Here is a 13,053-nt window from a genome sequence, read left to right on the forward strand (position 1 = left end):
AACAACAGAGAAGCTTTTTACATTGTATTTTATTTGCAGTTTCATAATAAACACATTGAATGCTGATTGCATTCTAATGCACCCGCTGTGCTAATTTTCCACAATACATTTAAAATCTTGTGTTTTACTCTTAAACACCACAGGTAGGGATGTGGCTTGTTTGAAATTCCAGCAGCTGTGATAATTAACATTAGTTTTAGTAATCCAAGCCAAATATTCTACCCATTGCCCAACACTACCTCTAGGTAGCAATTCCTTTGTAAACGCTTTTCTAAAAGATGTTTGCTCAGTTGTGTTTAATTTTGTGAAACTATTTTTTTTTTCAAAAAATGGCTTAGGAGGGGGGTTATATGTGTTGCCCCCTTCCCCCAATCATGTTTCTTTGGAATACATTTCGGCAAGGATGGGAAAATCAGTCATTTTCAATTTCTCCCTGTTTCTCATTTATTCCCAATCTTAAAATAAAGTTTTCCACACCTCCAATTTGCAGTCTCTTTGGGGGCAGGGATTCCTTATGAAAATCCACCAGCATTTTAATGCTGATTTCACCAAATGCTCTCGTTTTTTTAAATGTTATTTTCTTGAATATATATTTGCCATTTCCATGCATATATTACCCCAGGTACTTTGGGCTGGAGATAACTGCTTTGGAAAATTTGAAGAAATGCAAATCTAAAAGGATTTTCAAAACTTCTTCCCCTATCACAACTCTGGGTTAATTTGCATTCAAACTCGTCATGTCTTTTATCCACTTAATGTATTTTGAAACTCTGGTGTAGACGCCGTATTTGCCCTTTTTCGCACACTCCTCCCCCCAGCTGGTTATCCCTGTTAGGAACCAGGTGCCTTCAATGTCTGCGGTGTAAGGGCCCCCGCTGTCCCCTTGGCACGTATCCTTCTCTTCATCTGAGTAGCCAGCACAGAACATGTTGGGCAAGATGGGGTACCTGGTGCTCCTTAGGCAGGTTGGCCGGTCAATGTATTTCACTTTGAGAACCTGTAGGATGCTAGCCAGCCTTCCTTGGAACGCCAGCTTCCCCCAGCCACTCACAGTGCCCACGCTGTGCTTGAGCAGGCTGTTTGTGAACTCTTTGTCCGCGATGCAAATGGGAACGGCATACTGGTTGAACTCCAGCGGTGAGTCCAGCTCAAGAAGGGCAATGTCATTGTGGTACTTGTTGCTAGCGTTGTAGGTTGGGTGGGGGACCGTTCTGATCACCCGGCGACGCTGTTCAGTGCCGTCATCGATGTTGACGTTATGCTCACCTGATAAAGAGCCAAAGCATCCTTTTAAAGTAATAATAGTAATAATAATAATAATAATAATAATAATAATAATAATAATGATAATGGAAGAGGGGGCTGATCCATTAGAGCACATAGGGGCACTGTCCACCCAACCTCAGCCAGCCCCCCCCATCTGCTTGCCATCATGTTTGATGTCATGGGCTAGTTGGACGCAGAGGAACCACAGGTATTTTCCAGACCAAAAACCTGGACTCAGCTTGGATTGTTCTCTTCCTACCTCCTTGTTTCTGTAAATACCCCTGAGGTTTCCTGTCCCTGCTCTGGCAAAAATGTGGCAAGGAGGAAACACAGCGCTCACACAAACATTACTCCGTGACTTACCTGCCACAACAGTGTGGGGCACATACTCAAGGCAGTGGGCTGCAGTGACGATCCATCTTTCATTGACGATAGAGCCTCCACAGAATCCTTTCTGCTCTTCGTTGAGGATATAAACCTGCATGCAGAGAAGGCTGAACTAGACCATGTGAAATTTATATGACGAGCCTGGAGACCCACTCAACTTTGGGTGAGACTCATTTTCAAAGGGAAGGTTGCCTGATAGCAAAGAGCAGGACTATGAGGAGGGGGCTTGCAGAACTGTGTGTACAGCACTTCAGTGTGAAAGCATGTCTGTTGTCTACCTTACTGGGACATATGTGCTATGGTTTGGGCACCCTGGGAAACAGAACACCATTGGTCCAATCCAGAAGGCTATGGAAATTTTACATGCAGAAGTGATTTTGACCATAGCTACATTGTGTGAGTGCCCCTGAACACAGAGAGATGCTTGCCTCTCTTGATAGTTAGCAGGATGTGATCGCTGGCACCCTGCAAAAGGGGAAATACCTATAGATCTATGTATGTTAGGAATCATGTGAGTTGGGTGGTTGATGTGCATATCAACCAGCTGTTCTACACATTCACTGTGCCTCACGGAGAATGTGCCCATGAGAAGGGTACACATTGCCTGGCAAATACGCACACTCTCAAACAGGACTTGTGGAATGTGCACATCTGAACAGCATTTTGTACACCGTCCACACAGTATCTAGTCTTTCCAAGAAACATCTGCTTCTAGTTCAGAGGTGGGCAGTCCCTTGCCCACAGGCCATTATCTGACTTCATGTGACTTGGGGACATTCACAAAATGTGTCTGGAATTGTCCTTTCTCCCTTGCAAATGTCAACAGTAATTGAATTTCAGACGCTCGCTGTCACCTTAAATATAACAAAGAGCTTTGTGTCACCTCAAGGACTAATCCATCTTACTGTGGCCCTAACTAAGGAGTGGAACAGAGAAAAGGAATGAGTTTGTACATTTGATGAGTAACTTTTCCTTGATTTCAGCTGTGCTGAGTGGGTGACAGGCTTGTTTCAGAGTGAAAAAGGTTAGCTGTAGGAGTTGCTTCCCTCCTCCTACATTAGTTAAAGCCCAGTGTTCATTACAGCAGGTATGGCCAACATGGTGCCCTCCAGATGTTGGTGGACTACAATTCCCATCAGCCCCAAGGAAGCATTCCAGTGGTGAGGGATGGTGGGAGTTGCAGCACAGCAACATCTGGAAGGAACCACACTGGCTTTTTGTAATTTCCTAATGGCAAACAAGAACAAGAAGTTGCAAGGTTAGGCAATCCCAGATGACAAAGCAACTATGACAACTACAGTACCTGCCAAGGAATCTCCCCTTTCTTGCTGTCCATGCCACCAACCACTCGAATTCTGGCTCCTATTTTGGAAACAACCTGGGTGGCATTGTCTCCTGACTCCTCCTCAAGGTCATCCGTAGTGTTGGTGAGCAACCAGTCGTCAAATGTATTTGGCATTGAACGGGTGAGCTTCTTTACTGCCTCTTGAGCTGTGACCTTTCCACATGGGAAGGGCACTGGGGGAAACAAAATAAGAATAAGACAACACCCCTGCCTCTGACAGAGGGGACTCTGGCCCACAACAGCATTGCAGACAAATGCCTCTTGCTTAGTAATGATTTACTGGTTTTGACACTGTACTTGGTAGGAAAGAATTAGTTACTTCCGGTAGCTCAGGGCAAAGGTTTCTTTGAGCAGCCTTTTCCATCAAGCAGCCTTCCCCAATCAGATGTGCTCTAATGGCTGGACGCTGGAGGAGAACCATATGGTAGCCATATGGTAGCCAGGAACTGGGACTCGGAACTGGAGGCTAGGCCAAGTTTTGGAAGGACTGTTTTGGAGGAAAAGGCTTGCAGCCCTAAGGAGATTCTGCCTCCCCACACTCCACAAGGAGCTTTGCATGTCCTGTGCTTGGGGAACACAGTGCCTGCAAAGATTTTCTTGCCTAACGCTGCCCTATCCCACAGGAAAGGTAGGTGGGTGTAGCTTGGCCAAAATGGCCTTGTGGGTCAAATGGGAAGGTTGGTGGGACAAATCTAGTTCATGGTTTTAAAAATAGAACAGCCACAGCCCACTAGAGGTGATGAAACAGATGAGTGTATGTTCTAGTGTGAAGGTAGCTAGCACTTTTTGGACAGCACCCATTCCACCCAATCTTCAATACATCAAATAGAAGGAATGTGCATTTTTTTATTTTGGTGGAACATGTCCATGACAGGAACAGAGGCCTGAAATACTAAATATGTAGAGTGTGTGGGAGATCTACAGCTCAAAACTTTAATAAAGCTGTAACAAAAAGGAGACTTACCTGTTGGCTCGCAGCTCCTCTGATCATCCTGAAGTCTATAGCCAGAAGCACAGGAACAGGATGCTTTCCCTCCTGGGCCATTCTTACAAAACTGCTTGCAACCTCCATTCTTTGTGGAGCAAGTAGCATCTGATTGCAATGGGGTAAAGGGAATCAAATTTAATCATGGTTTAAGAGCAGAAGAGGGCTGTGGAGGGTGGAGAACATGGAGACAATGAAGAAGTCCCATCACTGATCAACATTAAGGGATGGTTCACACAGGAAAACTTACAAAATGACTTCAGCATTTATGTTTCTACTAGGGCCTGCCATTGCTGCTCATGTTGCTCGCCAAACATCTCACCCCATTGCCAACCACAACTCCTTTTATGCCTTGTCCAAAAGACCCCTCCCCCTCCCCTCAAACTTGTCCCCAAAGTCCTCCTCCATCCCTTCACAGCCCTCTGGGAAGAGGATTTCATTGTTAAACCACTCTGACAACTGTAGCTTTGAAGGGGTTTAGGGGTTTCCCAACAACTCTCAGCACCCTTAACAGACTACAGCGCCCAGAATTCTTTGGGGGTAGCCCTGGCTGCTTAAAGTGGTGCCATACAGCTTTAAAAGTGCAGTGCAGATAGGGCCTTTGACACACTACCATACTCGGCAATGGTCGGTTGCTTAACACCCTCTTGACTTATGGCATTGTGCAACAGAGACAGACTCCCTCTTAACATACCTAATTCACAGTTCCTTCCTTCATAACCACCCAGACACCAGCATATGTAGTTACTGATATCATCTTCACACCGACCTCCGTTCAAACAGGGGTTTGAGTCACACTGGTTTCCGTCTTGGAAAAGAAGAAGGAAATGTAATAGGAACTTGCATTATCAAACAGTTACATTGTTATTTACACATCTTTATTGTGTAGTTTAGAGCATAAGCAAAAAAGACGGGGTGGAGGGGGTGTTAGGGTAGGGGTAGTATCTCTGGTGGGGGGGGCAAATTGTGCTTCTTCTTCTGGGGACGTTTATCCACCTTCAGTCCCCACCTTGCACTCAGCCTTCACCTGTAGCTCCTAAAAGCTGCCAGCAAGAGGGACCATTACTGTGTTTCTACTAATTTGAAGCTAGTCAGCCCTCTGTAACATGCAGGGCGACGAACAGCGCTTCTCCACATTATTTCAGAGATGAAGCTGGGAGAGGAATGCTCAGTATCCTAGAGCCAAGTTGTTGAAGGCTTGTAGACCAGCATAAGAGCCTTGAACCTGGCCTAGGAGCCTATGGGCAGTCAGTACAAATATTTTTGCAAGGCTGCCTGCCCCTATCAGCAGTCTGGCCACTGCATTCTTCACCAGCTGGAGGTTCCACACCTGTCCCAACACAGCCCCACATAAAGTGCATTGCTGCAATAATCCAGTATCAATGATTATTATCCCAATCCAAATACAGCAGTAGATCCGGGAAGCTGTTTTCTACAAACCCAGATCATGAGTCTATTTAGCTCGGTGCTGTCCACCCTGCCTTGCAGTTGCTCTCTAGAGTTTCAGACCCACCTGCAGATGTCATGGACTGAACAAGGAACCTTTGGCATGGACTCTACCAACGGGCCATAGAAGGGGAGGGGGTGGGAGAGAGAGATGGGAAATTAACATCTTAAAAGGTAAAGGTAAAGGTACCCCTGCCCGTACGGGCCAGTCTTGACAGACTCTAGGGTTGTGCGCCCATCTCACTCAAGAGGCCGGGGGCCAGCGCTGTCCGGAGACACTTCCGGGTCACGTGGCCAGCGTGACATCGCTGCTCTGGCGAGCCAGAGCCGCACACGGAAACGCCGTTTACCTTCCCGCTAGTAAGTGGTCCCTATTTATCTACTTGCACCCGGGAGTGCTTTCGAACTGCTAGGTTGGCAGGCGCTGGGACCGAACAACGGGAGCGCACCCTGCCGCGGGGATTCGAACTGCCGACCTTTCGATCGGCAAGCCCTAGGCGCTGAGGCTTTTACCCACAGCGCCACCCACGTCCCAATTAACATCTTACAGGTAGGAATTAATGGATTCCCCCAGTTTTCTTCTATTGTTTTTTCCAATATGCTGGTTTCTTTCGGGTTCTGCTCTTCTGCATTCCAGAATGTTAGCGACAGACATTATGCATGCAACTGTACAGCAGTATGTTAAAAGCGAACACACACCTAGGTCCAGACAGAGGGGGGGCCATATAGGCCACTTGGCCTGGGTCTCCGATTCCAAAGGGGGCCTCGGTCAGCATATTTATATACTTATTTATAAGACTTCAGTTATCCCCAGGGTGAAAAGGGGGGGGGGGCAACTTATCTACCTGGCCCGGGCCTCGGCCTGGCTCTGCAAGGCCCTGCACACACACACACCCACCCACACACCCACACACAGAGTGCCCTAAAATTCAGGAGTCAATCATCTTCCATTTACTGGCCCTTTCCATGATTCCAGTTGGAATGCAACTGTTTCATTTTGAGAATAAAGTACTGCAATGCAATTGAAGTGTCATTTTTTTAAAAAGCCTACTTACCAAGGTATACCTTCCAGAATTCCATCTGCAAGAAATATGGTAAAGCTGAATTCAAATGAAAATGAAAGCAGGAAAGCAAGTAACATATATAAGCCATCTATGTAACATTTGTATAATGATCCAGACCCAGCACCGATTTGTGGGTTCAAATCATGCGCAAGGGTGATGTCAATGCCTTTAACCCATGACTGAGTACATAACAAACTCCTTCTAATCATCTACAGTCGGAAATAATCAGGATAGTACATTCACAGAGAACCCACATCTTATGTTTTTTGCTGTGGAAGTCAGCTTCTATTTTCATTTCAAAAGAAAACCAGGATTCTAGTCCTCATTGCTGCCAAACTAAGGCATCCTTTAAAGTCTGAGGTGTTGTGCCTACCATAAGTGCAAAAGCTAAACTGGCAGCTAAATATGCTTTTCAGAAGCCAATGAAGGGCTCAAGCCCTTCTCACTCCCTATCCCAGCAAAATAATAATTATGCAAAAAAGTAAAAGTGGCAGAATGTGCAAAATAAGGGGACTCACATACATCTACTTTGTCTGTAGGCCACAAAATTTTCTAAGTACAGAATTTGGATACCTTGGCACAGAATCATAGAGTTCACTGGGATTTACTAAAGAGGTTTGGTAAAGCACGCTAAGGCTGCTGTACATACTTACCTGCTAAAAAGCCCCATTGAACTCAGTGAGATCACACTAGTGGAACCTTTCTCTCTCACACACATTTTGGGAAGTGCTGCTCTTTCTAACTTGCAACAAACTATGGGAGAATTTCTCCTCCTGTTGGGAGAAATTCAGTTAAATAGTCCAACCCACTCAGAAAAAAATAAAAATTATCTGCCTGTCAGTAGGATGGGGAATTTCACAAGACTCTTTGCAAACAGCTCTAGATTGCATAGCAGGTTCTTTTTTCAATTGCACACCCATGGTGAAGTTCTAGATCTTGCATTCTAAAAACTGGAACTCACCGTTTTCTCATCATTTTCAAATACTTCTCTTGCTTCCTCATAGCTGCATCTTTCTTCCTGGCATTCGCGCTCGAGGTTTCCTTGAACCATTTCTTCCAGCCGCCCAGAATTGTACCTTTTGTAGCGTGGCAAAACGGCACTCGCCTCATCCTGGTTTATAAAAACTTCAAGTTGCAAAGAAGCAACAGGTCAGAGAGCGAAATGAGCAAAAGAATTACTGTAACTGGAATAATAACTACCCAGGGTCCCTGGGACAATTGATGGCTTTTGAAAGCCATGGCTGTTTGGATGCTTGGATGTTCTTGAGGTTGAGACTTGCTGGTAAATAGAAAAAGCCAAGAGGTTCACCAGTCAAATCTCACCACAGCCACAAATTCACCTGGATGGATGTAGGCAAGACATTATTACAGCCAGTGTGGTGCCATGGGTAGAGTGTTAAACTAAGACCTGGGTTCAAATCCCAACTGAGATGTTGTTTGCAGATGATGCTGTCCTGACAGTGTACTCTGAGGAAGTTTTCCAGAGACTCATCAACTGTTTTGCCCAAGCCTACCTCGAGTTTGGCCTCACCATCAGCCTGATGAAGACCAGCCTCTTGGGCCAGGACACTGCCAGCACACTAGGTATCAGCATTGGTGATCACACCCTTGAGGTGGTAGACAATTTTGTCTACCTGTCTAACCTTTCCATGGACCCTGAGCTAGACAAGTGGCAAGGCAGCGATGGCAATGGCTCACCTCTCCAAAAGGATATGGGAGAATGTGATGACCAATACCAAGATGAAGGTCTACCAGGCTTGTGCGGTGAGCACACACTTTATAGTCATGGGCAATTTACACCTGCTAGGAGAAACGCCTCAATGCTTTCCATATGTGCTGTGTTAGGAAGATTTTGGGCATCACATGGCAGAAACAAGTATCAGGCAATATGTGTCCACATTCCCAGCATGTTCACACTCTTGTCTCAGCAACGTCTATGCTGGCTTTGTCATGTACACAGAATGGAGGATGGAAGGCTCCCCAAGGATGAGCTCTATGGGGAGCTGTCTTCAGGCACCAGGCCTGTTGGCAGACCAACTCTGCATTATAAAGATATTTGCAAACGTGACATGAAGGCTGGCTACATCAACCCCACCCTTGCAGACACAGTGCCTGGAGACAGACAGTCAGGTTGTGAATCTACAGCAATGACCATAGGAGAAATGGCTGCTAGGAGGGCACAGAGAGACGAAAAACCATGATTCATCTGCACCAGTGAAACCAGACGCCCCACTGCAATAAAAAATGTCTCTTCCATTTTGGTGTCTATAGCTGCAGCAGGCACTGTAACTCTTCAGCAGTTTTGACTTTACCCCTGAAGGTGTCCCAAGACAGATGGATGCCAACACCAACAAAGCTACCCTAGCTTACAGGTGTGTTGCAAGGATTACTGAGGCTGCATGCAGTAAAATGAGGTGGAAGAAGACCAGCCCAACCTAGTTCAGAATGCAGACTGGAGATACAAGTTCAGACTGCTCCTATGTGTCAAAAATGCTCTGCAAGTAGAAAGCGACTCCATCAGGCTGGGAGATTCTAGTGCAGTGTTGGCCTTCTGGTTGCAGAGAGTTTGCAACACCAGGGAGTGTTGAAAATGCAAACCTGTGACATCCATTCCATGAGTGGAGAAATATTTTCGCCTCAGGGGCTGCATTCCTCATAGGCAATGTTCCAGGGGCCACATGTAAGTGGTGGGTGGAGTCAGAGGAAAAGTGGGTGGAGCAAAATATGTCATTTCCCTTTTTAAAGGGGGATGCATTCAACTGCATTCCTCTCTCCATCCACTCTGACAAGCAAAAGGCATGATTGCAATTCAAGGACACATTCCAGCCAGGCAGAAACACTCAAGTGCAAGGCTGGTGAGCGGTGGAGCCTGGGGAAGAATCTGAGGGCCGAATTGAGAGACACGGGGGGCTGCATTTGCCCCCATCCAGGCCTGAGGTTCTCCGCTGCTTATCTATGAGAGAAGTGTTTTCCTTCTTGAAATGGGGTAGATAAAAATGCTACACCTGACCCTCTCACCCCGCCCCCTCCAAATTGGCTGTATAACAGCATTGCCTTCTTAGGGTTACCACATGTCCAGAATTTTCCAGACATAGCCAGTATTCAGCACCTCCACCCCAAAGCAGCATTTGGGCGGAAATCGCTTAAATGTCCAGGAAGGTCCGGCCACGTGGCAGCTATAAAAACTCATTTCTGTTGCTGTTGAGATTTCACAAAGAAGCCCGCAACAACATCTTTGGCAAAACCAAACCAAAACCAAAACCAAAACCCACCAAAGAACTTTGTCAAGAAAAGCTTAACAACTTTTTGAAACATGGCAACCCTGTTTCGGAAACAGAGGGGATGGTTGCACAGATCATAAGCATGATACAAGCTATAAAAAACAGAACTATCACAATCCAAGGCAGTTGGCCATACAGAAATCCTATTGAAGGAGGCTCCCTCAACCCCTGTATTCCCAGCTCTCACTAAGGTAATAATTAAACTCCCAGTTGTGACCTATGACTTATTTGCCAAAGCTAAGGAATGAGCCACACAGCTAGTTATGTGGTCATTCATACCATTGATTTCAGTGGGACAAGTTCAAGCAAGAGCTTAACTTGCCCATCAAAATCCATCAAAAGCCACAAGACTTAAACATGTATAACTCTGGCTGAATTGTGCCTGAAGTATGCAGCTGGATGCACATCCTAAAATGCAGAAAAAGGAAGCATCAAAGTACATTTTATCCATATTTTTTTTACTGTATTCCTAATCTATTCCATAAACAAGGTTTGAATCAGCTGCCAAATTTGAAATAACCACACAAAATAATATTCATTCCTTAAGGTAAGTATCCCAAATTGCATTTTAAATATCTGTTCAGGCTTATATGCCAAATGTGGAAATAATTATATTTATTTTCATTCATCATTATTTGTCTATGCAATTTATTATTATTATTATTATTATTATTATTATTATTATTATTATTATTACATTCCACCTTTCCTCCAAGGAGTTCAAGGTGGCACACATAGTTCTCCCTCTTGTTTTATCTGCACAACAACCCTTTGAGGTAGGTTAGACTGAGATTGAGTGACTGACTCCAAGGTCACCCGGTGAGCTTCACGGCTGATCAGAGATTTGAACCCTGGTCTCCCAGGTCTTAGTCCAACACTCCAAACACAACACTGTAGCCTCTGGTTAATTGGAACTGTCACAATTTCTTCTTCCTTGTTTCATCTATTTATATTAATTGTTTTTTCTTCTGCCGGAACCCAGGACTCCAGCTGGTGCAGAACGCAGTGGCCAGACTGCTGAAGAGGGCATCTGATGGATATCATGAGGCACCATTGTTAAAACATTTTCATTGGCTGCCCATCTACTACCGAGCCACGTTCAAGTTCCTTTAATAATTTGAAAAGCCCTGAACAGGTAAAGTACCTAAGTGACTACCTGAACCCTTATATCCCAACTTGATTGCCAAGATTGTCTGCAGGAATGCAGTCAGTTGTCCTCTGAGTCTCAAGAGAGGCTCATTTGGGAAGAGGAAAATCAGCCTTCCTTGTCATCAGCTGAGTCCTGTGGAATACTCTGCCTCTAGTGATTCAACAGGTACCTTCTGTTTCAACATTTAAATGCCTCCTGAAATTTTTCTTTGGTCACAGGTTTATGAAGGCAGTTAGGAATACATCTTTCTACAACAGTTTGCTGATTTCTGGTTTCAAGATATATTTTTTTACATGGTTTTTGTAGCAGGCTTCTTTTTGTACAATTGCAAACAGCTCTGATATTTTTGTAATGAATAGTGGTATATAAATACATATATGTTTTAATAAATACACATCAAAAGAATATACAGTGCAAGTATCATTTTTTAAAAAATGAATGCACATTAAAATTATCAACAAATCAAAGCTACTCATAAAACAGTAGCCAGGCGCTAAATCGTATCTGTCAAAATGTGCACCGAGATATTGCATTTCTTAATTTAACTACACTGTGAAGTGAAGGCTATATGAAGCCACCACCACCCCTCAGTTCTTTAAATTAATGAAAGTTGGGTCAACAGATGTTATTCCTCTGGCAACTACATTAAAAAAAAGAAAAAGATCCTACACATAAAAAACATTTGACAAGAGTGAAATGTTTCTCCTGCCTTGTAAATTATTGATTGCATATCTGCCTCCTGGACCCTGGTCTCATTTCAAGTGACTCATTCAGTTTAAAATGAACCCACCTGCACATTCGCCACGGAGGTGACATCCCAGGAGACAGATGGCCAGCACGAAGAAGCTGTTTGCCATTTTCTTAAAAGCAGTGCATCTGCTTTGCTAGCAATGTATTGTGGACTAGGAGCCACCAGTTTAAGGGGTCCAAAGGGCAAGTACATATTTGTTTTGTTTTGGGCTCAGCTTTGAGGTCATCTTCTAAAAGGAAGTCCCTGGGTGGACACCTCCGGAAGTTTCTAAAATGGCTTCCCCTATATTGAAACACCAGTTTCAGCATGGCCATGACATAAAACCTCACAGACAAAGGGCTAGGGTCTCTGAAAAGCAGGGCTGGGGAATCTTTTCTCAGGCCAAATACCTGATTCTCTGCTAGGTAACTTTCCAAGGCCCACATGTAACGGTCAATGGTGGGCAGGGCTGGTGGCCAAAGTGGGTGGGGCAGTGGATGCAAATTTTACCTATGCAAAGCACGTTGGTTTCTACACTTTCTTTCCCAAATGAAACCTGTGTAGGCAGGGAATAGAAGTAAGGAGAAGCATGGCAGTCTTCAGACCAGTCTTTGCTGGTCTGGTGTCTCCCACCATTCCCACCAACCCCAGCCAGCACAGGGGTCAGGAGAGCTGTCGTTCTGCAGCACCTGGAGGGCACCAGGTTGGTGGAGCTCACAGAGAACCCAAAGTGAGTTTTCATTATCTTGGCTTGTGAGTCAATAAGGTCTATAAACCATAGGCACTGGAGTAGACCCATTTGAGTCAACTCTTAGGGGCTGAAGTCCCTCCAATAAAATACTTGAGGGCCCCCCCAAAAAATTGATGGGCATTGCCATTGAAATGGTGTGTGTGTGCACGCTCATGTGTGTGCTGCATCTTGCCATCAATTACTTACCCCCCCATAATATTTTATTCAAGTTGACACCCCTGATTAGACCCATAACCCAGAAGCACACCCATCTCCTCCTCAACGTTGCTGCATCATCAGGCATCAACACCTCAGAAGGATAGAGAGGGGCAGGGAAGACTGCCATGCTTCTCCTTACTTCTGTTCCCTGCCTACGCAGGTTTCATTTGGGAAAGAATGGGATTATAAACTGAGTATTTCTCAAATAAATAGAGCAGCACTGCCATTTCCCCCTTCTTGATCCCAATAATCCAAATATGTAGCATGCTGATCTCAGCACTTCAGAAGGAATAAGCTTGAAATCTCTGTCTTGGGGCCTATTTGCGCTATACATTTAAAGAAGTATTATGCCACTCTAAGAGAGAGATGCCTGCCCCTCAAGGAGATGATTCCCCCTGGGAACTATAGTCTGTTAAGGGTGCTGAGAGTTGTAAGGAGGCCTCTATTTAC

At 44.9% G+C, this 13,053-nt stretch overlaps 1 protein-coding gene across 1 annotated transcript; it reads right to left on the bottom strand.

Annotated features, from left to right (window-relative positions):
• Positions 1 to 13: 13 nt before the first annotated feature.
• On the bottom strand, positions 14 to 11,864 carry LOC114589339 (coagulation factor IX-like). The gene is made up of 8 exons (XM_028715682.2): positions 11,715 to 11,864; positions 7,455 to 7,618; positions 6,485 to 6,509; positions 4,678 to 4,791; positions 3,963 to 4,091; positions 2,957 to 3,171; positions 1,630 to 1,744; positions 14 to 1,266 (listed from the first exon to the last, which is right to left on the bottom strand). The coding sequence occupies exons 1-8, from the start codon at positions 11,779 to 11,781 to the stop codon at positions 716 to 718; spliced, it is 1,380 nt and encodes a 459-aa protein (XP_028571515.2). The 5' UTR covers positions 11,782 to 11,864; the 3' UTR covers positions 14 to 715.
• Positions 11,865 to 13,053: the final 1,189 nt, after the last annotated feature.

Source organism: Podarcis muralis, chromosome Z, assembly GCF_964188315.1.
Source record: "Podarcis muralis chromosome Z, rPodMur119.hap1.1, whole genome shotgun sequence".
In the NCBI taxonomy this organism is placed as follows: domain Eukaryota; kingdom Metazoa; phylum Chordata; class Lepidosauria; order Squamata; family Lacertidae; genus Podarcis; species Podarcis muralis.

Bases quoted from the DNA above. Each gene is read 5' to 3' on its own strand.
- LOC114589339 (XM_028715682.2), bottom strand. From the start codon at position 11,781: ATGGCAAACAGCTTCTTCGTGCTGGCCATCTGTCTCCTGGGATGTCAC. The intron at 6,510-7,454 runs GTGAGTTCCAGT...TATTTCTTGCAG, and splicing joins TTGAAAATGATGAGAAAACG to ATGGAATTCTGGAAGGTATA. The intron at 3,172-3,962 runs GTAAGTCTCCTT...TGTTTCCCCCAG, and splicing joins GAGGAGCTGCGAGCCAACAG to TGCCCTTCCCATGTGGAAAG.